The sequence below is a fragment of the Pseudonaja textilis genome, chromosome 2 (assembly GCF_049901715.1).
Source record: "Pseudonaja textilis isolate UNSWEBS1 chromosome 2, rPseTex1.2, whole genome shotgun sequence".
NCBI lineage: Eukaryota > Metazoa > Chordata > Lepidosauria > Squamata > Elapidae > Pseudonaja > Pseudonaja textilis.
This window is the reverse complement of record NC_141991.1, coordinates 120,190,152-120,217,994: the sequence shown is the minus strand read 5'-3', so window position 1 is coordinate 120,217,994 and position 27,843 is coordinate 120,190,152. Positions and strand designations below refer to the sequence as shown.

Here is a 27,843-nt window from a genome sequence, read left to right as displayed (position 1 = left end):
TACTAAGATCACTTATTTTATTTAAAAGTAAAAAAGCAAACAACTTTTAAAACCTTTGATGCTGTGACAGTGCAAACAGCATTCAATTTTATTGCTCAATTTCTGCATGGGTACATACTCAAAAAAAATTATACAGATGTATTGTTAAAGCTCATGTAACAGATTGGTGAAAATACAATATCAATGCTAAACACATTCTGCAATAAATACAATAGAAATGGAACTGAAAAATGTGTCAGTTTGTGGCAGAAGGAAGTATACCAAATATAGGTTTGTTTTAGCAGAACAAAACTTTTAGGATTTGGCAGTCAGAAATCTTCTAAATAAACAGTATGTCTTAAGTACAAATTGAACCTGTTAATTATATAGTGCAGTTCAGAATTTGTAGCAATGATGTCATGTTACATTACAAATGTGATTTAAAAGCACAAGTTCCTTCCATTAATGCAGCCAGTTTAACTGCACCACAGGTTTAACAGATATAGTGTTGCAGAATAAAAAAAAATTAAAAAAAAAATCTGTGTGCTCTGGACTCTAGTACAAACACAAAAGTTTGGTAAAAATAAAAATCAGTTTGGAGAAACTGAACCTATGTGCAAAAAATAGAATACATACTGTACAAAGCACCATTGCGAAACTTTACACCTAGAAATTAAACTTGAAAATGCGTCTGAGTGCTTAATCACAGAATCCTGGCAAATTGTCACTATTCATATTAACACATTCATTCCTGAAAAGCAAGCATGTGAGGTGGCATCTCTCTTAACTATTCAATCCACGTTCAGAATTGATGAAGAAATCCTATGGGAAAAGGGGTGCACTGGAAATAAATATTCACATTTAAACCTAGGGTAAAAATCCAAAGGTCCAGCATCCTATTTAGCACTGGGAAAAGAAGCATGGCTATACAGCTGCAACAGATGGATTGAGAAGAGCTTCCGGTAAGTTGTGTGCTTTAAAGCTTTTAATGGTTTTTATGCAGATAAAAAGGCACTCAGGAGACCTGAGAATTCTATTTGCATTCGTCTGCTCAGTGTTGGTCAAAGCAAGATGCGGTTATAGTTTAATTTTGCCTAATACATAGAGAATTAGACTAGTGCTGTAATAAAAGGTTCTCTGAACACAATTTAAAGTAGAGCAACAATGCAGTCACTGTTCAAAAACAAGCTTTGGAATGAGACCAGGTTGGATTTGCCTTTCCCAAACTTAACACCCCATTTTCTTCACTGTCAACAAATTCTTTCTGCTCTCAGTTTCCACTCTTAAGATTGCTAGGTTTCATCCTATTCAAAATGGAGGTATCTTAAACAAGACAAGACAAGGCTATTACTGCTAAATAGATAAATCTATGGATTTATCTATTTATCCAAGAAGCTCCTAAGAAGCTTGTGTACATACAAAAGAAAAGACCTCAATGGTCAATTATAAAAGGCAGGAAAATCCACCTTCAGAGGTGCTCACCAAGGCTCCATAAGTTCTTCATTCAACATCTAGAAAATAAATCAATGCTATTCCTGAAACCTGAAAGATCAGCTGAAAAAGATAGAGAATATCCCAGAGACGATGTGAAGTGGGGGAAAAAAAATTTCAGACAGGTATAAAAAGATATCCTAACTGGGAATACAGGCTTGCTCCTATCAGCTTCAAATTCATTTTATTGGGAGTGGATAAACTGGTGCTCGACAGATATTTTGTAGCAACCAATCACTAATGGTGCTGACTGGACTCTAGGAGGTGAAATCCAAAACATCTGAAGGGCAACCAACTCCCTACTCTGGAACTAAGCACATTCCTCGGTAGCAGGCTTTGAATAACTAATGCTGTAGAGCCCATAAACAGTAATCTAATCTACCAGAAACTGAATTGGTTCTGTTCAACTAGGAATCATAAATAGACCATCTATCATCACCAACTCCTATACTACAATAGTCTAATTTGTGCAATTGCTTCTTATCCCAAAATTTCTTCCTTTTTGCATAAACAAAGGTACCATGAAATTCTTTCAAGAACAGTTAAATGAAAACTATATTTTTTCCTCAAAATGCAATATGCGCCTGATGGGAGTGGCAATTGCCATACAAGTCTGCTGGACTCCAGGATCAGCATTTGGACCAAGTCAGAAAAGAAACACTATACAGTGAACATGCTTTGCCCTTGCCTTTTCTTTTAAAACATTTTCTTAAAGTTCGACCAGCAAAGCTATGCAGTTTCCAGAGTGTAATTGGCACTCTTATCAGTATAATAATAATAAACAAGTGGTGGCCTACAATTAGTTCTTAGAGCATGCATTGCATTGTTTACTGTCTCTTGATTGTGTTAAGGTAAGCAGCTGAACTGTTAAGTTCACAGCATTGCTGAATGAGGGCTAGTTCAACACATGCAAGCTCTACTTTAATCTGTCACATAGGTAAGTAGGACATATGGAAAATACTAGCATTAACCATTGCTGATACTGATTATGACATTCAGCAATTTTTATGCCATCTGTTGTTCTTGTCATAGCAGCCACACGGAATTTACACGGAAAGCTTTTAAATGTGAGCCATCTTCAACAAATGCACATCTTAACAATTAAGGACCGTGTTCAAATGTAAATAAGTCACCAGTATTAGAAGATGCCTTTTGTTTTTTAAGCATTCCACATATACTTGCATTAAAACAAAGGCAAATAATTTCCTATGTATCTGAGCCAGCTGCTAAACAGAGCACATTACAGCACATCAGCATTTTATAGCTGAATCAACGATATTGTGGGTTCCCCGCCCCTTATTCGCCACTACCACAACTCATTGACTACAAGCAGTTCAAAGTAAAGGCAATTTTATCTGGATCAGATTATTGAGCAACAACTAATATACAGTGCAGGTTGGTTGTATCTGAACGTAAAAGCTTTGGTTGATTTGACATCCACAGAGTGTTTTGAACAATCAACTGATGATCTATGAAGGCTAATGATATCATCCATATATATTTAAGGAGTCTAAAATGCAGCAGTTCCATTTAAAATGGAAAGCAATTTTTTTAAAAAAACACCTCAAGTATTGACTTTTTACAAAAAATGCTCATTTAAAAAATGCTGAATGCCTACATTTTTAAAAAGGGCTTTCCACATTTACCACAAAGTACTGTACCAAATGCAGTGCAATTTAATTCAGATAAGATTCTGCTAGAGAAATCTGACTGAAGAAAAAGACCAAAACCTTATAATTCATGCTTGAGAAATATAAAAATCCTGACACAGGACCACTGAAATTGAGCTTATAACGCAGAATAAAATCATTGCACTGTATAAGAAAATACAGTTTATACTGTGAAGTAGCCTTACTTTAAAAGGTTTGTGATTCGTTTAGCCAATTTTATGCAAAAGTTAGAATAATCAAAATACTTTATTTAAAAAAATAGCAAGTACAGGTGCTATTCAGAATCACATTTATATAAGTCAGCTGGAATGTGGCTTGTATCAAGAGCTGTCCCTTGGACCTCTGATAGTAGAAATCAGGTAAGCAAACAGATCAGATCACCTTTTACAAAAATAGTAGTCGTCTTTCAAAGAGAATACTGCTTAACTGTTGAAATGAAGGAAAAGTCAGCATTCTGCATGTTCAAGATACTAGTTTTTAATAGCAGCTGAATTATTCCTTGGCAGGAGCCACAGAACATTTTCTTGAATGAAGAATTCCAAAAATGGTCCTTTCCCTCATATTGTCCTCTAGTAGAAAAAAAAAAGGTGTGTGTGGGGGGGGAAGTTTCCTATATTTCAAGCATTTATTGTATCATGGCTGAGGAAAGGATTTTCTGCTTGGAATATTAATTCAGTTCCATGCAGATCTGCTAAAGATCATTCCACGGCAAACCCACATGTTTCTTCAATGGCGGTTAGCAGCTTTTCATAGAGCTTCTCATAGCTTTCGTAAGGAGGAATGTCTATCCGATTGAAGCTGCAAGCAAACAACAAAGAAGAAACATTTCAACTTATAACGATGATTCAAATAAGCAATGCAACTAAATACTGATTAATGAAGGTGAGCTACATATTTTAATGGTGTGTTATTGTTATAAGAACACAGGTCCCCCAAGGACTGTTCTATGGGATAGGAACTAGACCTGCTAGGAACTAGCAGAAGATAGATATCTGAACAACGTAAATAAAACTGGTTATCTATCTAGAAATTTTCAAAAATATTTTAAAAATAAGGTATTGCTTTACAAAGTTACAAACACGGCTGAAAAAATTGCTTACCACAATGTGACACACCGATTGCATTAATACAGGCAGTCCTTAACTTATGACCACAATTAAGCCCAACATTTATGTTAAGTGAGAAATGCGTTAAAGTTACTTTCCCCCACATTTTACAACTTTCCCCCCCACATTTGTTAAGTGAATCATTGCAGTTGTTAAATTAGTAACATGGTTGTTAAGTGAATCTGGCTTCCCCATTGATTCTGCTTCTTAAAAAGTTGCAAAAGAGGCTCATATGACTCTTGGACAAAGCACTTTTTTTTCAGTGCCATTGCAACTTTGAATAATCACTAAACGAACTGTTGTAAGTCAAGGACTACCTGTAGTTGAGAAACCCTCGGCACAAAGAACAACTAGTAGTAACAGCAAAATAGGAGCATGTTAAAGCTTTAATTTCAAGTGAAAACTCATTTTGATGGAATCAACAAAAAAAACCTGGGTCTTGTAGGGTTGCCCCTCCTGGCATTGCTGAATTACAATTCCACAAAATCCAAATGACCATGACCACTGGTGAGAGATTCTGGAATTGAAGTTTGACATCATTTGGAAAATTATTGTACCACCACAGAATTGACCTATCTCAATTGACTGTGGTGTCCATCTTTCTCTGATTTTTGAGATTTTTATCGGATTGTTAATTGAGTGATAGAACTGAAAAAGCACACATACAACTTATAAACATGGATACTCTTTCATTTTATATCACAATATTTCCAGCAAAAACCATATATATAAATGCATATATATTGAACCAGATTAATCGTGTTTTTGGAGCTGAAGCAGTAACAACCATATCTCTAATTAGTTGCATAACTTCAATAAAGAAAAAGGATAACAGAGAATAGCTCCTGACTTACCAAGTATGAGCTTTTGGCAGATTATTTGTGCTGGCATCAATCTGGTGAATGGTAAACAATCTTGGGCCAGCAGCACCTGCAATTGCATCAAAGACAATACTGTTCAATATAGGCAGCCCTCAACTTACGACCACAATTGAGCCCAAAATTTCCATTGCTAAATAAGGCAGTCGTTAAGTGAGTTTTGCCCCAAATATCATGGTCATTATGTGAATCCAGCTTCCTCCATTGACTTTGCTTGTTGAAACTTAGATGGGAAGGTTACAAATGGGGATCACATGACCCTGGGATAGTGCAACTGTCATAAATATATGCCAGTTGCCAAGCATCCAAATTTTGATCACATGACCATGGGGATGCTGAAACAGTAGCGTGAAAAATGGTCCTAAGTCACTTTTTTCAGTACCTTTATAACTCTGAATAGTCACTAAATGAATGATTATGAGGACTACCTGTATTACACGGCATTAATCAAAGAACATACTACAAGCCAATGAAGCAAACACTGTTATACTGTACAAGGAAAGCAAGCACATGCCAATATAAGATATACATGTGCACAGTATATCTTATTGAGGAAGTTCTTTCTTCCCCAGATCTATTGCATTAAGATTGATCTAAGACTTTACACTGTACACTTAGACTAGCACTAATTATGCAAATCAAAGTTATATTTCAAATAATGTGTAAAACAACTCGAGAAACATACACTGTGTCTAAAGGTATGTCCTTCGTGAACTAGTAACTAGCACCCAAATGTTTATAAAATTCAAGTTATATGCTGTGTGCCACAGCATGCAGGATGTGGGTCCCACTCTGCCCATGGAAATAAAGAAAATCTGAGATGCGAGTTTGATACTCTGCAAAATAATGGGAATTATGACTGCGACAACTAGGATTAAACTAGATGCACAGAATAATGCCAACGTTTGTTTGGATGAATGAATGAAGCAAATTGATAAATTAAATTGAACCACACGCAGGTTTATGCACTGAAAAGAATAGGGCTTAAGTAGCCATGGCCCCTTCAAATATGATTAAACCTGTACCCAGCTGCAACATATTTCAGTTCAGGTATTTAATCAAAAATCTGTTTTGCAAATTCTGTTATGAAACACTACCTTGGAAAGGATAATGTTTGTGTCAGTAAACTGGACTTGAGGGGATCATAGAAATTATTGTTTTTACCTTGTAATGCTTTGAAACCCTGAAGAGGCACTCTGGATGATCCAGTCACAAACTGTAGTAATCGAGCCCTCCTCTCTTCATCAAAGAGCTCCACAGCTTTCCAGAACCACTTGACAATGTTGCTATCTGGGGTGCAATGTTTTAACCTTGTGTTGGCCTTCCAGTCATTAACATCTATTTTCCCAAGGCCACAAATGATGAGCTGTTGAGAATTGTAGATGCAAAGATCAATGGCATGAACTACGTGTAAAATCAGAAACTACTAGACCTCAGGGACAGGGAACGAAGATACTGTTTAACTTTTAATAATAAGTGCCTTATCAAACCATTATGAAATGGTAATCAGTTTCAGATTTGATGACTGAAGGCATTTTTTCGCCCCAATCCTGAAGGCAGGAATGCTGGCAGAACAGAATAGAACAGAACAAGAATGATGAAACTCATAAAGGGGACAATGTTACAGGTGTTTCCATCTTTTCATACTCGGCAAATCTGGTTTACAATGGGGAAAGACAGGACTTCTACAAACATCTCATGTGACGATACGAGCTGGTCATCTTCAGCTCTGATTACTGGCCACATTTACAAAGCACAAGTTTGTGCCTCTCTTGTGTTTATCTGAGATTCTATATATTCTATGTGTCTGCGTGATTTTTGTTGCAAATGCACCAGAAAGGAGGAAAAATTCCCAGACATCTCATATAGAAGAAAAACATTGATAATTAACATACTAACCTCTAGTTCCTTCTCATCAAATGTCTTCAGCAGATGCTGTGGAATTACTTCATTAAAACCCTTCTGCAGAGCCAGGAACTGAGCTTCAATTCCTCTTAAAAATCGCCAGTTTACATACAACCTGTAAAAAAAAAATACAATTATCACTTTAATTTTTTTTCTGTCCACAAACTGCAGATTCTGTCACCCAAAATAACTGTTCTAAGATGTAGGGAGAAGGCAATAAAAATATCATTTTAAAAAAGGAATTCAAAACATTTAGATGCTAAACGCACCTTATTAATTTATATATATATAAAACAATTCTCTCTGGACAGAACAGCACTAACAAGTAAATCTTTGAAATACCTGACGTATTCTTTTTTACTCTCTTCTGTGACAGGAATGCTTTTGCCATTGGGCTTAAGTTCGTGCTGTATAATTTCACCATATGCATTGTGCTCCACACAGAATGTATGGTCTAAAACTCCTGTAATATCATTCTCCCTGAAAAAAACATGGAAAAATAATTAAAACGTAAATGTCTAGGCATACTATACATTTTTAGTCTCAAAATAATAACAAATATTTACTTCCATAGAGCTCTCTCTACAATATCAATCTAAATAGGTAGTGTATTTGCTTCCTCTTCTTCACTAAATTTTCCTCATAAAAGAATAAATTAAATTCTAAAACATTCTGAAATATGAAGAACCTTTTCACTCAAAGTTTAGATTTTTCAAAGGTATCAGTCTCCCCACTAGCTCTCAAACATTTACAGAACTAAAATGACATTATTTCTCCTATTTTTAGTTTAGTTTAGAGGCGAAGGGATGATGAATTTCTGGCATGTGGTAGATTCATTTCTAGGGTTGATACACATAATGTGTGGAAACTACTGAATTAATGGAGGGATACAGTGTGTAGTAAATTCAAGTATATGAGATAAATTTTGGAACACTAATGAATATAAGAAAAGTAAAAAATGCTTCAAATGCATCCTTAAATGCATATTTTTCCCACAGAGCATCTCTAAAGAAATAATAAGCTGCAAGACACAATGAATGGATACTTTAAAGAATTTAAATAATCCTAATTTAAAATTGGTTTAACAAAACAGCCACTAAATAAAAATGAGCAGTATATACCCCTATTCCAGAAATAGTATAATTTTAAAGGGATAAATACATACAGTATCCATACTAAGCTGTTGTGAAGATCTGGGTCAACTAATTCCATGTCATCCAATGTAATTGGCTTTCCTAGCAGCTGTTTATAAAAAGGCAATGTAAAGCCACCATCAATATAATGTCCGTGAAATACAGCCATCCCCATGATTCGACCAACAAAATGGAAGTAGGATAAGTGTTCCTGGAATTGAAAGAACGTATATAATCAGGATCAAATCAGATTCTTCTAGCACAATTTCTAAGCATACAGCAGGTTCTGTCAAATATCACAAGATAAGAGTAATAAAAGCATTTATTTTACTTCCACCAAGAAACACCCAAATGTATATAAATTATTTTTATTAAAAAACTCATTTTCTAGCTAATCTTACGATTAGATAATAGCAATAGCACTTAAGACTTTACAGTCCTCTCTAAGCGGTCTACAGAACAAGCACATTGCCCCCAACAATCTGGGTCCTCATTTTACCAACCTCAGAAGGATGGAAGGCTGAGTCAACCTTGAGCCGGTCAGGATCGAACTGCCAAACTGCTGGCACTCAGCAGTCCGCAGAATTAGCCTGCAGTACTGCATTATAACCACTGCGCCACCACATAATATAATATCCTTATATTTAGCCTAATGATTTCTTACAACATAAATGTTTTAGAAGATTTGTGCCCATCCATTTTTTTAATCTAATGGCTCACATTTATTTAAACCTGCTGGACAAATACAGCATAAGCCTTAAAGTATTTTGTCATACCGGATTAACAGCAGAATCTGGATTTATCTGTAAAGTATAGATGTCATCACGGGAATACTGGAAGAGGCCATAATATGGATTCAGCATTTCATGGGACAGCAAATACAGCCATTCTCTGAAGAAAACACAAGCATTGCACAAAAAAACAACTTTCAATGAAGCCTTAGGCAAAAGGCGATAATATGACCAGAAGATGAAACAGCAATTATTTATTATTGTGCCTTAAGGACAACACTTTATGATGTCTGAATTCAGCATCTTGCTGGCTTGCCTGAGCTTTCATCATTTCATACTCCATTTGTGTCAAGGCACAATTCAGTTACTATATACATGCTATGGGTATATTGCTTGCAAAATCCTGGGAAAATAGCTGCCAACAAGTGTTTAAATCTATACAAGATGTTTTGTCAAATTTTGGAAGAAGGTAGGGCAAAAAATGAAATTTTGGAACATAGAGATGGGACAAAGACTATGCAGCAGTGGTGGTATGCTACCGGTTCAGCCCGGTTCTGGTGTACTGGTAGCAACGAAGATCAGCTGGCAAAGAACAGTTTGCCCCAAGTCTCTCCGAAGCTCTGCAGTTGGGCCCACCCGGCTCCCATACTGATCTTTATTTCCTGCTTTTGAAGTGCAGCTGCTTTGCACAGCACAGCAATTGTGCGTGTCAGCTGTTGAAGTTACAGGGAGAGTGCAGGATTGCAGGAGGTGAGTAGGAAAGCCTCTGCACATGCGCAAAGTGCGTGTTTGGCGTGTGTGCATGCAAAAAGTATGTGTGCGCACGTGCAAAGCATGCCCACCAAGCCACACCCACCAAACCAGTGGTAAACCACTTTGAAACCCACCACTGCTATGCAGCATTATGGTGGCAAGAAAAGAGAGAAGCAGCTTTAGTTCTTTCCCTGGCATTTTATACAGGTAGTCCTCGAGTTATGACCAGAATTGAACTCAACATTTCTGTGGTTAAGCAAGACAGTTGCTAAATGAATTTTGCCTCCTTTTAGGACTTTTTTTTTTTGCCACACTTATTAAGTGAATCACTGCTGTTGTTATACCACGGTTGTTAAGCAAACGTGGCTTCCCCGTTAACTCTGCTTGTCAGAAGGGACACAAAAGCTGATCACATGACCCCGGGACACCTGCAACCATCATAAATACATGCCAGTTGCCAAGCGCCTGAAATTCAATCATGTGAATGGTCATGTAAAAAATGATCATAATGGTCTGCAATGGTCATGTAAAAAATGTTCATAAATATTTTTTTTCAGTGCCTTTGTAACTTTGAATGATACTAAATGAACAGCTGTAAGTCAAGGACTAGCTGTATTTCCAGAGAAGTATTCTGTAAAGTAAGAAAGTACATAGGGAGGAAAACGTTGGTAGAAATTATATAGTTATATTCTAGGATCCAGGCTGTATTTTATTATTTTGTATTTCACAAAAAGAGACAAACAAGTAAAGGGTTAACATTGTATTTATTCAGAGAAGAAAAAAGAAAAAACAGCTTTTTAGCTAAATTGATTGATTTTTTTCTATTTAAAATTGTATGTACAATTTTAAAGGAAGGCAAAAGAAAACAAATCATTAATCCAGTTAGAACTGTGGGTATTTCTTTTTTAGATTTAAAATACAGGATATTAATTTAAGGGCACAAAACATACAACTATGTCTCAGGAATTTAAATTACCGTGAAACATTTTTTACTGCTTCTGCTCACTGGAAATGTAATTCTGATTATGACAGTCTCATGGCATATGGTTCAACTCAGCCTCAGCATGCTAAAATATGCTTAAATATGCTCTCACTTGCTATTATGTTAAAAGTTCACATTTCGAAGTGCTAAATAAATGTGTTTCCCTTGGTAATTAATGGCTCTGATCTCATTGCCCATAGGTTCATGCCAAAATGAACTGAATTGGAAGGCAACTGCCAAACATTACTTAGAAGCACCCTATTCTACTTTTAAAATATAGGTAACATGTTACTAAAGAAATATGTGGATTAAATTTGAATGGAAGAAAGAAGATATGCTCCTCCTGAGTACAAGGCTCATAAAGCACTAGTTGATATCTACGCACAGTGCAAATACAGAAGATTAAGAACCACCCCTGGGTAGCCATTCCTCACTTCTTTAGTTGTACATGAGAGAATTGTTCAAGAAACTAGGAAAGGCTATAGTTGGAACTGTAGCTGTTGGTCTCCAAAATTATTAGTGACTGCATAAAATCTACTCCTACTCGCTGGCTCCCCATCTTGAGCCACACTGCACCACCAGCTCTACGAAGGCAGGAAGCCTTAGTGAAGGAGTACAACAAAACTATGAGAAACCCTCTTCTTCCTGTGCACGCTGATCTTCCTCATCTATTAATTGGCAGGCTTAAGTCCAGGAAGCCCTCTCTGGCACTCACTGAACAGCTGTCTAACAACTTTGACATCCACACACAGTGGAAAGCCAACTGGGCTGCTAAACACCCAGATACAGACAGTTACACAGAAGATCTTACACAAAAGGTGCCAGGTTTTGAGCTTCCATACCAGCATTAGTCAACTCTGAACAGGATCCGTACCCAACATGGTGTCTGCCAGGACTCATTGTTTAAGTGGGGTCTTATCTCTACCCCTCAGTGTGACTGTGGTGCTCCTCGACAAAATATCCTTCACCTTGTGTCTGAATGTCCATCAAGAGCTTACATCAGCCCAATGTCTGATTTTTTTCAACATAGACCACCTTGTCCTTGAATGGCTAGGTGGGTTGGACATTAACATTTGAACCACTAAAAGTCCACACATTTGCCATACGCTAAATAAATAAATCCAAAATTATTTTCCCTTTGAATCCATTTTCCTGAACTACCATTTGCCTTCCTGTTGTTTCTTTTTTTTTCATTTTCCCACTCCAGAATTTACCTATAATGGATTAGATCATATATAGTATTTAAAACAATACAATTTCAAGGAAAACCAGGCAGTTAGGTAAAGCTTCTTTGCTTTATGAAACATTACCACAAGGTGGAGCCTTATTAGTGTAAATAATTTTACACTAAATATTTTATAAACTTAAATATTTCAGTGCAATAACTACTCTAAAATTGTTATAATTATTGTGGATAAAAGCACATTCAAGAAACTTGCCAACTCTTAAACAATCTTGGCCAAAATCAAAGTTGAAAGACAAAGTCAAGTTGAAAGTCAAAGTTACTTAATATTTGGGTGAGAGACTACCAAGAACTACTCAGGTTTGTAAAAATTTTGGCAGGTTGGACTAGGAAGTCAAAAACCTCTCCAGAAGAATACAATGGGAAACTTCTGTTGTACTGTGATTAATACGGACTCTTTTATTAAATGAGTAGGACTTGAGCTTGACTTTAAATTTTTATCTGTTCTTAGCCTTTGTCAGTTCTTTATTAGTCATACTTCCTAATTTGAGGTAGTAAAAAGCAAGCTTTGAGCATATAACTTTCCAAGATCAATGGCCTTTCAAAGGAGGTCAAAAGGTTATGAGCATAAAAGGCTTCATTCTAGAACACAGCTAAGAACTGCTGAATACCTTGTTATGCTATATATATTGCACTCTAAAAAGATGTCAAATTAAAGGATAGGTTTGGCCCATGAAATGCTACCAGTATGCTAACTAACTTGAAGGGAGACCTCCTTTGCATTTAAATTTACCAAAAATTGCAGAACATTGCCTCCAATACTGCTCTCAAAGGTACTAGGATCTAAAGTTAGTTCAATTATCATCATATATTTTTAAAATATATTTTAAGCTGGATTTATTATTTACCTGGCAACACCTCCATAATCAAGGCCTTCTTCCCCACGAAATTTTATCATTAATCTCTTCCATAAGTCTTTCGGTCTCATCTTCATGACTTGTCTATAGGATTCCTGCAATTACATTAGGTAGCTATTAGCCAAATACTTACTATGTTTTCAACTTGAACTAGACTGTATAAAATTTACACTACTGCTTTAATTAGTAAAGTTATATTCTTAATTATCAGATCAATAAAAGAGCCATTAGTGTTCAGAGATGCTGCTTGCATAGGTTTATAAATTCAAGTATAAACAGTAAGTTCTGATCAGTATCTCGTTTACTTAAGGAAAAAAATATCTTTTATATTTTTATAGGAAACCTATACTCTTCTAATATAATTTCCACAATTCCTGAAAAATCCCCAGAAACCACCCTACAAAATTATGTTGTTTGGTCTTATCCATATTTATTCTAATGTATGTCCTGTCAATTGAAGAAAAATCACTGAATTCTGAAAAAGTCTGTAGAGAAAATAAACAAGTTAATTTCAGACTTTACTAGAAGGATGCTGTCTCCATAAGGCCCTACTGAATCTCAAAATACAGGTAGTCCTTGACTCACAGACACAATTGAGCCCAAAAGTTCTGTTGCTAGGTGAGTTTTGCCCCATTTTATGATCTTTCTTAATATTATAATCTGAAAAACAGCTTCTATCCCAGGGCAGTAGCTCTGTTGAATTCTACTGTATAGTGAAATATTATTGCAATATCAGGGGTTTTCAATTCAATATATAGAATGTGAAGGATGTGTGTTTGTGTTTATTTTCATAGTTATAATGTACACTGAAGGGTATTTAATTTTGCTGTATGAGGTGCAATGACAATAAAGTAAACTAAAAAACCTAAACTTTCTTGCCTGGGTTGCTAAGTGAAACACAGCAGTTGTTAAGTTAGTAACATAGCTATTAAGTGAATCTGGCTTCTTTAATGACGTTGCTTGTCAGAGGGTCGCAAAAGGTGATCACATGACTCCAGGACACTGCAACTGTCATAAATACATGCCAATTGCCAATCGTCTGAATTTTGATCACAGGGATGCTGCAATGGTCATAAGTGTGACAATAGTCATATGTCACTTTTTTTCTGTGCCAATTGAACCTTGAATAGTCACTAAAGAAATGGCTGTAAGCCAAGGACTACCTGTATGGTTTGTAGCTCAATAATGCCTTAAGAATTTTCCTCCATTTGTAGTGCAAAATCCCAGATCACCATAATAAGCACTGGCTTTTATTTTAATTCAGCAGTAATTTATAGTTCTCACGTTACCTCAAAAATTTCTTCCCTGGAGACCTCTATACGGCAGTGTCCAGCTTGGGGCTGCTGCTGGGAGAGCTCTTGTCTCAAAATCTTGAGTTTCTGTACTAAATCCCGCTTGTACCTTGGCACAGTAAGACATTCAGCCTCGTCTGAAAGTTGGCACAGAGAAACAACTTGTTGCTGCTGTTGTGGTTGATCTTTAAGTTGATTTTGACGGCTGAAAAGAAACAGAGCGACTTTTGACTTTCTAGATTCCAAGACTTCCAGTGAATCTCATTTCCACAGCCTCCATAAAATGCATGTGAGCTAACATGTGGGAAAATATTCAGTGTGCAATTTTATCAAAATTCTCTGAAGGAGCCTGGAAGAGTACATACTCCTGTTTCTTTTAATACTGAACATTTCAACTCCTTTATTTATAAAGAAAATAAATAGATCACAATATGGACACTGCTCAAAATGTCTCAAATTGACCTATTTTTTTCAAGATTTTCAGGTGTGTCCAAACATAAATAATATAAAAGGAGAATACCATCATACAGTTTAATTGCTTTTCTTGAAAAGTTAATTTACAAAAATGCTTGTAGAGAGTTTGGCTAAGATGATATCGACTGTACCTGAATTTGTCTTAACCACAGGAATGTAGGCAATTTTACAATTGGCACAGATAAATGAATATTTTCACTAGCTATTAAGGAAAATGTTTTAAAACTATGTTCAGACAGTAAGGGATGAAAACATGATATATTCAAGGTAGGACCTTCTGACATTTTTTATAGTTACAAACTCATGCCAAAATCTGCAGCATTTTAAGTAGAAAGAACATTATTTCAGAATAAAAGTTTTGCTAAGAAAAATGTCTAAATCTGATTGTTTAAAAGACTATATGAAATGTCAGATGAAACTGTGAAAGTAATATAGTTCTTAGTAGCCACGATGTGGAGAAACATAATTCATTGCCTCTTCCAATTATTAGCAGAAGCCAATGATAAACAAAGCCAACCATGTCAATCAAATTCATTAATTTTATGAGAAATGAGAGGCAAATATAGATGGAACACAATAATTCTGATAGGTAATAGAACATAAACATGGATTTACTGTTTATCAAAAGGTTGATAAAAAATTCAGTAAAGACTTAAATATACATGTGGATAAGTTCATTCATAGATAAGATGACCCTCAATTTTTAAATATTAAGAAAAATATACCACTCGCAGATAAATCAACACTTGAAATTTAGTGTGTCATAATTTTCACCTGGCTTATCCATTTTTGTGGCATTTGGTTACAAATTCAAAGGTTGGCTCATCTGCGAATGATCTTATCCATTAATATATAATCTTAATTATTATCATATATATTCACAGATAAATCTATCAGTGGATAAACCAAAGCAAATTTTAGGGATGTGTTCAATTAACTGTTAGGTTGAACAAATAATAATAGTGGACATAAATTTTCAAATTTCCAACCTACTGTTTATTTGTAATTAGTTATATAATGTTGTAAGTGCTCACATCTTCATTAGCATCTCAGGATACTTAATAAAATTTAAAGAATATCATGAAGTCAATCTATTGCTCAATAACTCATAATTCATAAAAGTTAATGCCAATTGGTCAAGACTGTGCAATCCTAGTCAGGATTAGATTTCCTCAGACAGAACCATTTGACTACTGATAGCTTGTGATAGGAATGCAAGTCATTTAGTTTTGTTTCTTCTTTTTAACCCTTATCTGGTTAATATAGTTGCATGAATCATATTAGAGCTCTCTTTCTTTAATTCTCAGATTTTTCTGCGTTATGATATGAGAACCCTGCTATAAACTAAGTAATCACTGATTAATGGAATAAGAATGTTTAGATAGTATCATAAGGGATGAAAGCATCTTGTTCGTTACAAAGAGATGGCTGTTGCTCTTATAATTGACATTTTCAGTACCAGGCATTGACCATGGCAGCCAAGATGTCTTGTTTACTGTCAACAGACGTTTGCCAACCATGCTTACTAATATCAAAAACCACTGTTGCCAACCTGGATACAAAGCAGCAGCCAACATAAACCAGAAGCAGCCAGGTCAAGACATCATCAACAAATGCTTTCTTCCCCTGGTTGTCGGTTTCTGCCAAGTAATAAAATTGTGGCTGCTGTTTTTAAACTTCATGCTGGCAGACAGAATTTTCTGTTCTTCCAGCCACAACTTTTCTGCTGTCAGCAGTCATAATAAGCAATTCTATTTTACCTTCAGTTTAAGAATAAGATTATGTATAAGCTTATCTGCTTTAATGGAATGGCAGAATAACAAAATGAAGCATTTCTCAGGAACAGGTAGACTTTCAACTAGATTTTTTAAAAATGAGCTTTTTTATGTTCTCGGGAGTCAATATATTTAGGTTATCAAAGGTAGAAATTAAAGGAATAAATTAAAGGTAGCAAATGTGGTATGTCAAATGCTCCAGTCTTTTGGAAGAGTGTTCCCACTCCAGGAATCATTTAGCCTGCCTTTAAAAATCTGGATTTTTATTTATTTATCTTTATCCCACCTTTATAAGTAACTCACTGTGGCAAACATACCTAATAATACTATATTTTTAATTTAATTTTATTTTATTGTTTTATCTTATTTTATTATTTTATATTGATTTCGTTTCAAAACAACTCTGGGTGGCTTACAGCATTAAAATCATAAAAGATAAATATGTTTAAAGCAATAAAAATAGAATTACAATCACAGGTAAAATGATACTTAAAAGATGGGTCAGGAACCAGGATGTGAGTGTGTAGGTGGGGTTGTCTCTTATTTCACAACCACCTTCACTGTGATGTTCCCCCCAAAGGGTTCCAAGCCATCTGGCAGTGCCAGGTCTTCAGGCTCTTGCAGAAGGTCGGAAGAATAAGAGCCAATATCACCTCAGGGAATAAGATGTTCCAAAGGGCAGGAGCCACAGCAGAGAAGGCCCTTCTCCTGTACCCTGTCTGCTGAAATTATTTGACTGACTTTCTCCACAACAACAACCTTGTGAAGTGAGTTGGTCTGAGAGAATGACTGGTCCAAAGTCATCCACATTGCTTTCATGCCTAAGGCAGGACTAGAACTCCCAGGCTCCTGGTTTCTAGCCAGATGCATTAAATGCCAAACCAAATAGGCTCTCCAGTTGAGTTTGGGAATGGATTACCTATTGGGTGAGACACTCGTAACTGGTTTTCAATATACAGAAACAACTAACTTGTTTTCTTTAGTGCAAACACGAGAAGAAAATATCTTCATTTATCCTATGTCGTATATCATAAAGAAACAAATGCTGTATAAAATTAATCAGATACTATACTTTTGCTGATGACACTGCTAGCTGAATTTCTGAAATCCTTTCATAATGAAAGACAGATGCATAAAGGAAAAAATAAAGTATGCATAAAGGAAAAAATAAAGTATGAAGTGCAAAAAAAAAACCACCTGTGATTTTAGAACCTGACAAATAGAATGTTTTTTCTGTTGCAAGAAGCCTATTTTGTTAAACCTTTTTGTTAGCCTACATGAAACACAAATTATATTCTATACTGATCGTTAGCCAAAAAATGCCTATTTTTAAGTCTTTGGAAAGTGCTTGGCATTTGCTCCAGATAGAAATCTGCTGTAATACCATGTTGGTCAGTAAATAGATAAACCAGATTTGAACAGCTACGCAAAGCAAAAGATTGTCTAAAAAATTGTAATTACATTTTAAAACAGGTATATAAAAATCAAACATTTTTAGATAATTTGTAACCTGCTTTGGGTTCATCGAACTAAGAAAGTTATCTTCCAGAGTCCTATTCCCAAATATTGTTCTGTGAAAAACAGTTTTAACACTTTTTTAAAAAGAGACTCAAGTGAACACGCAACTATTAGCCACATCTGCAGAATGAAGCTGGCAAAGCAGAAACCAGCAGTTCCCAGACCTCAGTATAGATCATACAGAGTATTTTCCAAGGCCATCAAGAGAATGGATAGCTATTTATTGACTTGGAAAGACAGGAGGAAAAAGCCTTGAATTTAAACCCTGAACTTATATAAGGAGTTTAATTTCAATGTATTGAAGTGGATAAATCTTCCACCAGTATACTGTTTTATTCTTATCTGCAATAAACAGATTAATAAAGCTAAGTCATACCTTTGAGGCTTTTGTTAAGAAAAAAAGTAAAGAAAGATAGTTTCTGAATTGGGTGTTAAATACCTAATAAGTTAAAATTTAAAGTTGGGATATAAAGGTATTAGAGTTCAGAAACTATATTCTAGGAAGATCTGAAATGATAAATAATTGTGTCTAGACAATAGCAAATTCTGCTCAAATTTTGCTCTTGGGAAGAATAGAAGTATTAAATGCAGGTGCAAAACTGGAAAATTTCTGGTGCAGAAAAAAAAACAATTTTTTGTATTAGAAATGCTTCCTTAGGTCCCTCTGTTTCAACTCCACCAACAGAAAAACACTCTTAGAGTTTAATTTAAAACTACGTAAGATGTTAATTTCCTTAGAAAGCATGTAATCAGATATTCCTGAAAAATCCCCATCTAGATTAATTACCCATGAAAATATAAATCATACTTTACTACCAGAGAGCCAATTTCAATCAGCATAGAGAAATTTTCTCATATTATATATAAATTAGTATTCTATACTTTAAGCCAAGTACCAATCTTCCAAAATTGAGAATGACACTGAATCTCATTTTTTCCTTTTCTCCTTTCTTTCTATTCTTTCTATGCTTCGTATATCTTAGGTTTTTCTATTTTAATTTGGACAGATACAAAAGAAATTAAGGAGAAACCTGGTTGTCAGAAACAGAAGAAATGCAGAACATGGTTTTTTTCATAGCATTAAAAATAAAATATAACCAATGATTAACAAAAATGGTAACATTCCTAACACCCCTTTACAAATCAGTGACTTATCAAACAGAACACAATTTCAACGTGCTCTTTTCTAGAGCATTAGCCTCCATGACACAAGCTAATCCATGCCTACAGCAGATCAAACATTCTGCTATAGATTAGGTTAATCTAAAATGCACGTGTAGAAATTAAGAGGCATAAGAGATATTCCTGGAAAACTACCTTAAATGCTCTAAATGTTATTAGCCACATATTGGTGACATCAGTGACATTAACTCACTTTAGAACCAGGTGCAAGTTAGCTGATAGTCGTGGATCTGTAAACTGTGTGGTCCTGTTGTTATGATCAACAAAATAAACTCTGCCTGTGGCTGTGTTTCGGATTTCCCATCCAGGAGGCAAAGGCCCAAGTTCTTCACAATTGATGTTGCTAAGATCCCTGCAAAAAAACAAATAGAAACGAGGAATATCTCAGCATAGGGCTTCTGAGCCAAACAGGCAGAAATGTAACATAACTATTCCATGAAGTCTGTGCATATGCATTGTTTCAGAAACATTATCTCTTCAGTTGAAATCTCTAGTCCCTGGGAGTAAGTCCACAAAAGTAAAAGAAAAAAACATACTCTTTAGAAAGACACTGCACTGCACGTGCCTTGGAAACGCTGTTATCACACAAAAGCTATACTGCTTTTTTAAAATAAATAAATTAATATTCCTTTAATCAGCATAATTCCTACTAGAAATATGTAAGTATTTAAAAGCCACCCTTACTATAGGGGTTTAACACTGATTTTATCTTTAGTCATGATTTTAACAAGTCTTTTTAATTTTTTAAGGATATTTGAAATGATTTTTCTAAAGTTGAAAACAGACCTTATTTTCTATAGAGTTTATATAAGCTTGCAGTGTACCACAGGTGACTTTAACCCACCATGTAGACTAACCATGAGAAAGAATGACAAGCCCTAGATCAGGGGTGTCAAACTTGATTTCATTAAGGGCCACATCAGGTTGTGTTTAACCTCGGAGGGCTGAGTGGGCGTGGCCAGGGTAGCATGGCCAACTCAACGTCTTGCAGTCCTCTGCCAGTGAAAAGGCAGAGGCACTGAGGACCAGTCCTTTGCTGTTTCCAGGGCAGCCCTGTGGGTCAGATTTAAGCACCCTGTGGGCAGGATCCGGTCTGCGGGCCTTGAGTTTGACACTCCTGCCCTAAATGAATACAAGTTTTCTCAATACAGTATGATTAATACCTTTTAATGTTTGTAAAAGAAGCCTTCCATTTACTTATTATTTCTATATCCTGCACTGTACATGTTTCACCTCCCACCCCCAGAACAATTATGTGAGGCAGGATAGATTAGACAACAGGAAGTAATCCAAGATTACACAGTACATTTCATAACTCCATAGGGACCTGAATATGGGTCTCCACAGTCCCAGCACAGTGCTTTAACTATTACATCATTTACCAAGTTTTATACTTTAAAAGTTATTAAGTGGAAGTCTGTTTTGAGTGATAAGATCATCTTCAGTTCCCAAGACCTCACAGGTGTCCATGTACCCCAAGAGCTGCTTCAGAGATTTCTCTGAATGTTAAGATTTCTCTGAATGTAAAGAGCAGGGTGCAGTGCCTCTCTCTTAAATCCACTAACAAAAGCCATTTACGTTAGCAAAAAATCTTTACTGATTTGACTTTCTTTGGAAAGAAACTTGGAGGCAAGTAAGTAATAAACTTAGCTTTAATTAATTTCATTTCTGATCAAAGAAATATCTTATTCAAACCCCTTCAGATGTTTGTGAATGTATTAGACATGTAACACATTCTTTTTCAGACACAAGTGTTCAGACCAAGCTACTCTTTTTAAATTGAGATTGAGATTTTTAGGAATGCATTGTTTTCTGAACCATGTTCTCAATTTGAGTGTCTACAGAATCACACAACAACGCACACCATTCTGTCACTGGGCAAGGGTGCAATTATTAGAAATGTGTGTGCTGTTTTGCATTTTATTTGTAAGGGGGCTTTACTTAATTTCCAGCACCAATGAAGATACATTATTTTCTTACCGAGGTACACGGGGATCGTGCCATGTGCTTACACCAGTTTGAGTATGTAGGAAATACACCTGCCCTTGCTGAGTTGTCCTTTGCTCTGTTTGGGAAATGATCAATGCAAAAATAAATCAGGAAGTTCAAATTATTGTTTCCTTTTCTAAAGAACATTCCCTGGATCTCCAATTATCATTGACATTATAGACATAAATATTATAATCTATGTAACTTCCCCTCATAATGCTCCATTTTGGTCTTTCTAGAACAGCTATTAAGGGTTCCAGATCTGGACTACTTTGATCAGTTTGTCTAAGCAAGACTGGGGTAATTTTTTCATACAATACATTTGCCTAACCTTTATTCTGTTTCTATGTTATATTTTTAACTGCTGTTAACCTTCCCAGAGCCAGAACAGTCTCCCTTGAGACTTGCCTGTCTGTCACGGGATGAAGACATTTGCAAGGGTGGGGGAGAAGAAAAGAAAAATATTTTTTGGGAAAGAGCCTTTTAAAGCTCTTCTCCCATGCAGCCACAGTGAATTTTATTCCACTGAAGTGACTGGAAAGATACTGAACAAGTAAGCACACAAAACAAAATGGGGAAATAAAGAGTCTCCAATATCTGTAATAACTTAAGTATTTGAATGCACAATACAAGGAGTCCTCGACTTACAACCATTTATTTAGTGACCGTTTAAAGTTACAATGCCAATGAAAAAAAGTGACTTGGAGGTATCCGGAGAAGGAATTTGTGAGATAGCATGAGGATTATAAATTATTGCAGAATTAAAATAAAAGACAGTGCCTATTATTATGGTGATTATAGTGATCTGAGATTTTGCACTACAAATGGAGGAAAATTCTCAGGCGCTGCTGAGTTACAATGCATACAGGTAGTCCCTGACTTACAACCATTTGTTTAGTGTCCATTCAAAATTACAAAAGCATTGAAAAAAGCGACGTATGACCCGTTTTCACACTTACGACCAATGCACATCTCCATGGTCACATGATCAAAATTTGAACCCTTGGCAACTGGCTCGTATTTATGACCGCTGCAGTATTCCAGGGTCATGTGATCATCTTTTGCAACCTTCTGATAAGCAAAGTCAATGGAGTAGCCAGAGTCACTTATCGACCATGTTACTAACGATTGCAGTGATTAATTTAACAACTTAGAAAGGTTGCAAAATGGGGCAAAAATAGCTTAACAATTGTCTTGCTAACAATGGAAATTTTGGGCTCAATTGTGGTTGCAATTCAAGGACTACCTGTACTTTTCTATATTGAGATGTGAATCTGAGTTAACTTTAACAGGAATTTCTCATATGCAGGTTTCAGTAATACATTGTTCATCCTTGTTCAAAGCAACAATGCATTTCTGTACAAGATAAAAGAACAAATCCTGAAATTACAAATATCCCCAGCTCAGAACTGCTAGTGTGTTCTATATATGTTAACAGATTCTGCAGACGGAATACAGAAATGGTACATATTGGGTGAGTCTGCATGCATATGGACAGCTCAATGCCAGCTAGATCAATACAAATTTCCAAGTAAATCGTAAGAATTTGGTGTGGGGGGAGAGACTTCGTTTCATTCTCTTCCCTTAAAAAGCATCATATATGCACAAATGCAAATAAATACATGTCAATAAATGTTACAAACATTATTTAAATTTGATCGAAGAATCCCAATGCTCTGATGATCAATTAAAAACTTTCTGCTATGTCAATGAAGACTCTCACTCATCCAGGCAAAAATGTCAGAAGGTTGAATAATGATGCAACCTTCTGACAACTTTCTGGTACAGATTTTAAGATCTCAGAACTGGCTATTTTAAATACAATAGCATATTTTTTAAAAAATTCTGTAATACAAACACTTAATACAATATATTCTATAATACAAAAATTCAGAGTGTCTAAGGAAAAATGCTAGAATAATAAAAGCTGAGTTCTGGTAGAATTGTGATATCTGAACCAGAGGAAATACATGTATGAGTGTGTGTGTGCATGCTCGCTCTCTCTCTCTCTCTCTCTCTCTCACACACACACACACACACACACACACACTTATTAAATGTATACCCTGCTACAATCAAATGGCGTTCAGTAGTTTACATGATATATAACAAAATAATATAGCAGGATCCAATCTGGGTCAGTGAGAAGGGCCAGAGATTCTATCTTCCGAGCTTTCGGACTCATAGTGGAGTCCATCTTCAGGGAATTTCTCTCTCTCTCTCTCTCTCTCTCTCTCGAACGAGTCCAGAACGAGTCCAAAGCTCAAAAGACAGAACTTCTGGTCCCGGTGACTGACCCAGATTGGATCCTGAAACATTATCCTGGGACAAGTATATTCATCTCCAAAATTAATATATCTGCATGACTATTAAAAATAACAATAGCACAACCCCTTGGACAGACACCACGCATACAAAACAAATGAAAACAGAAAAAGAGTAAAGGAGTTGGTATAGATATATGCATTTTGAAATAGAGAATACATAACATTAGTGACTTGTCTAAAGCAGTTACAGATTTCTAAATTTTTAAAAACAATGTATCTAATGTGTCCATATTCACAAAAGGCAAATATACCCTCACTGGTCTTTGCAATGCCATATAATATACCTCATTAAAAAATCCCTCATTAAAGTTCACTTCACCTAATGGTACTGATTCAAAATTAGCCATTTTTATGACCACACTGGGTTGTAATGTAAGAGTTTTATGGAGAGGAAAATGTCACTGATTAAAATATTTATTAACCACAAAGTCCCAGCATCTCCTTAGTGTTGCACAATTGCTAAATCATCATAGTTAGCACCAGCACCATACTTCAATTTAAAAAATAGATACTTACAGAGATTTATAAAAGACAAGAAGATAGTTATACAATTTCAGGAACACATACCATATCCCTCAGGTAGATCTGGAGGAGTATGCAGGTGGGTCCTGCTCATGTAATTCCTATGCCTCTGAGATCTAACTCTCCTTTCCGCTAGCCTGGGGTCAAATGACTGTCCACATGTTGCACCATTTATTACTGTAAGAGGTGTGTTCTCATCCACAAAGCAACTCAGAGGTCTACCAGGACTGGAATATTCCGATGCTGGCCTATTGAAAAACAACAATATTTGTTTCTTCTATTAAAAGGGAATTGCAGTCTAAAATTAGAGTTTTAAGTAATGTGTCAAGAAATACTAGTTTCAAAACACATTGCTAGAAAACCACATTCTAATAAATAAATAAAATTTAATGGATTAAAAGGTAAGCTGCACAAGATGGCTGGACGCTGGAGTAAAAAAGAGCACAAGTGTTGAGGACATTCTCTTGGATTATGGCATAGCAAATTCTTGATAAATTCAGCACTGCCATCAAATGAATTATCATGTGACAAATAGATTTTTCTTTAAGCATCTACCACCAATATCCAAACAGTTTTTTCATATGAATATGAACAGATTAGTAGATGGGTATAAAACATTCATATGTCCCTTCAATGATCTGGCTGCAACGTTTTACACCAGAAGCAGTTTCCAGTTCAGCTCCCAGGGTGATTCTGTGTAAAGCATATTTCCAGTAATCCAGCCCTAAAATTGTCACCACAAGGATTGCTGAGGCCAGATTAGCCCTGACAAGGAATGGTTACAGCTGGCAGTTAGAAAAAAGTTCTCCTTGCCACAGAGACCACTAATGCCTCCTTTGATAGTAAGAATTCTAAAACCATCCCCACACTGGGAAATGTTCACACTGTTTGCATTGTACTAAAGATGGAATGAAGGAGACTTGGGGGGAAGGGAGATGAGAAATCTGATTTCCTACCTATTCGCAATAACACATAAAGTTGCCAACTTTACAACCAATCATAGAAGAATCAGGAAAATCCTGGTGCATTTGTACTGGTGCACAAGTGTCACCATCTTCCACTCAACTGGAAGCGAAATAGGAATAATTTCTTTAATGCATTGTCCAAAACTGTTCCCCTTGTTTCTCCCTTTCCTAGAAAGGATATATAAACTAGTAACAAACTTTGAATTAATTTAACCAAAACCAGAGTTCTGTTAAAAAAGGGTTTATCTGTATATATAAATATGACCCCTTTATTCCTGCTGATTTTATTACTTATTATTGAATATTAAATAAATAAATAATAAGGACTTAAGGAAAACTTAACAAAACAGGGATAAGCAACTCTTTTGAGGCATATGCAGAAGTTTGAGATGTTAAATATTCTAGCAAAATGTTTGTTGCAGAGGGGAATTCAAAAAAGAAAAACCCTCTCATTTAACTGAAAACTAATCTGGATGCTCTGCTCTCAAGATTCCATGAAAAGATTCTCATGAGCAAATATGTTCTATATTTTTGTACAGTAATGTAATGTATATTAAATATGTGAGAAAAAGTTTAATTTGGGAGGAAAGGACACAGTATGGCACATCAACTTAGAATTGGATAATTCCTAGCATTAACAACCATTAGAGTTGTAGGCACACCATACCTTTAGCTCTTTAAAAGAATGCTTACCGTGTTGGTCTCTCCCACTGTGTGGTTCGTGTGATGTGATTCAAATACTGAATTCTTCCAGAAGCTGTCCTCCTTTCTTCCCAGCTAAATATTTTTGTATTGAAAGAAAAGTGTACATTACAAGAAGTTTGATTTTAAAATGTTTGAGCTCATAAAGTTATTTATTAAATAGGTTTATGTGTAATACATTTTAAACTAGCATTCTTTCATTTTTGTTATCACTGCAAATATTAAGTACAAATGAAATCAATGTTTGGCACATGCAATATATTATTTTATTCCAACTGTCAAAAAAAAAATAACTTACCCATCAGGTAAATCATTGTCAAATAATCTACTGCAATCAACAACTTGCCCTCCTGTACCTATCCGGTCTCTGGACTGAAGACTTACTATCAAAAAACAAAAATTAAAATTAGAACATTATTATGGAATATCTTGCACAAATCTTTTTGATTCAGTGATATATGCATTTGGAATTTTGAAAATATGTAGGATGCTCTTATCTTTTCACTAAACTCCCTGAAGATTTCTCCAAGGTAGTGCAAAGCAGTTTGATGAGATTCCAAAATGCAAGTAATCTGACCCTGGAAATTTTAGCTCAGTAAACAGGTATTCCTATAACCATGTCTCTATAACCTCAAGCTACAATCTTATACTTTCACTCTGTTCCTCATAGTTGCCTAGAAGAACACAAAACATACTTTTGTTAGAAAAGATTACTTAATACAAAGATTTCTAACAGTATATTAATGGATGATTTATTTGGAATGTGGATCTTGTTAATTCTGAAATATCTAGCAACTTCCAATATCAATATTATAATGTTACTATTCCATATTCTTTTGGGAGAAACAATGACATAGTAATTCCATTTCTACCTAAAAGAAGTAACTCCAAAATGTGATTCTGAGGGAATATGTCAATGTTATATGATCCTGCAAGATTTTGGTTGTCTCCATGGTTCTGAAAGACCAAAAATAAATTGGAAAAGGCAATAGGGAGGTGCAATGAAGCAACACCTTTTTGCTGATAACATCCCATTCTCTTCCTCAAATTCATATGAGGGATAATGAAACTATATCAAGAATAATAATAAACTGAATAAGGGCCAATAAGCAGCAACTTGGTCCTGGCAAAACTGAGTGCCTGAGAACCAACAGATGCTTTGTTTCTTCACAGAATCTCCTTTAAGGACCATGTAAATAAGTGGTGACCAGAAAGAGAGAGAGCTTTCTCAATTAACATGCCACGGTTGTAGAATTGCCTCCTCAAAGAAACTTGCCTAGTGACATTCTTATGGTTTGGCCTGGTCAGATATTTTGTTATCACATTATTTTTAACATGTCAGTCTTCTTCTTTATTTGCTGTTTTTTTCCTGTATGCTACACCTATTTTTATGTTATTTCCTCCTATTTCCACCACTAAAAGCTTTGCTTAAAGCTGACATATAAATCTTGCTAGTAAAGATAAGTCTTTGGGAAATTTAATTCACTAAATGTGTGGAAAATATAGACCATAAATATGATTACCACTTGCCTTATCATTTAGCATAAGTCAATTGCTAAGAATTGGATACTTCTGTGTAAAAGGCATCTCCATATCAGGGATTTAATTTATCCTATAATATTATGATCTGGTTTTTCACTCATTTTTAAAAAATGTTGATTTACAATTTTTATTTGCTTGCATTTTGGAAGATGTAACAAGTCTTAACAGTGGCATATATGACACAGTGCTATTGCAAAAATAGTTTAAATCTATATGAACAATTCCCATTTCACACCTGCATTAAAAAGACAATCTTTAGTGCTAACATTTCTTACATACAAGGATTTTTCACAAATAAAATAAAATGATAATTCTGTGCCTAAAGTGTTGCAAATAATACAACAAAGGCTGTCTGTGTAAACCTAAGTAGTTCTGTTTACTTTATAAAGAGGCCAGTCAAGAATGAAACTGAACACATGACTTATTTGTGGTTTCTGTGGCATTAAGATTAATGGGCTTTTCCTAATCCTGTTTAGATTGGAACTGAAAGCTCAAGTCTAGACCAAAACGAGCATCAACCAGGCGAAAGATAACAGAGGCTGGGCCCCATTGATCCCAAAGGAATGCTGGTGTTCTGAAGGTAGGGCACCATCTGTAAACAGATCCTTATAATTCCACCTGCTGGGATCAGCATTTTCAGAAAAAAAAAATCCAACAACAACAACAACTTGGAAGCAAGAATAGAATCTATAAATCAAATGTCTAAATCAAATTCTCAGTAGAGGCAATCTACTCTTCCTCCAACTTTTTAAATTTGTTAAATCATAGACAGCCATTCAGCGGAATGGATTCTTAAATGTTAGTACTGTAAGCAATGTTAAACTGAA

General features: G+C 35.4%; 1 protein-coding gene across 2 annotated transcripts in view; it reads right to left on the bottom strand.

Moving 5' to 3' along the window:
- Positions 1-44: 44 nt before the first annotated feature.
- SMURF2 (SMAD specific E3 ubiquitin protein ligase 2) overlaps positions 45-27,843 on the bottom strand; it is a 72,831-nt gene continuing 45,032 nt past the window's right edge. For both annotated transcript variants that reach the window (XM_026711067.2, XM_087925081.1), the window contains 14 exons: positions 25,773-25,857; positions 25,466-25,549; positions 23,853-24,055; positions 20,950-21,034; positions 19,163-19,321; positions 14,018-14,225; positions 12,720-12,823; positions 8,939-9,053; positions 8,195-8,373; positions 7,372-7,509; positions 7,024-7,144; positions 6,289-6,490; positions 5,101-5,176; positions 45-3,938 (listed from right to left, as the gene is read on the bottom strand). In XM_026711067.2, the coding sequence (XP_026566852.2) occupies positions 3,839-3,938; positions 5,101-5,176; positions 6,289-6,490; positions 7,024-7,144; positions 7,372-7,509; positions 8,195-8,373; positions 8,939-9,053; positions 12,720-12,823; positions 14,018-14,225; positions 19,163-19,321; positions 20,950-21,034; positions 23,853-24,055; positions 25,466-25,549; positions 25,773-25,857 (1,859 nt within the window). In that variant the 3' untranslated portion in view covers positions 45-3,838. The remainder of the gene's footprint in view (positions 3,939-5,100; positions 5,177-6,288; positions 6,491-7,023; positions 7,145-7,371; positions 7,510-8,194; positions 8,374-8,938; positions 9,054-12,719; positions 12,824-14,017; positions 14,226-19,162; positions 19,322-20,949; positions 21,035-23,852; positions 24,056-25,465; positions 25,550-25,772; positions 25,858-27,843) is intronic.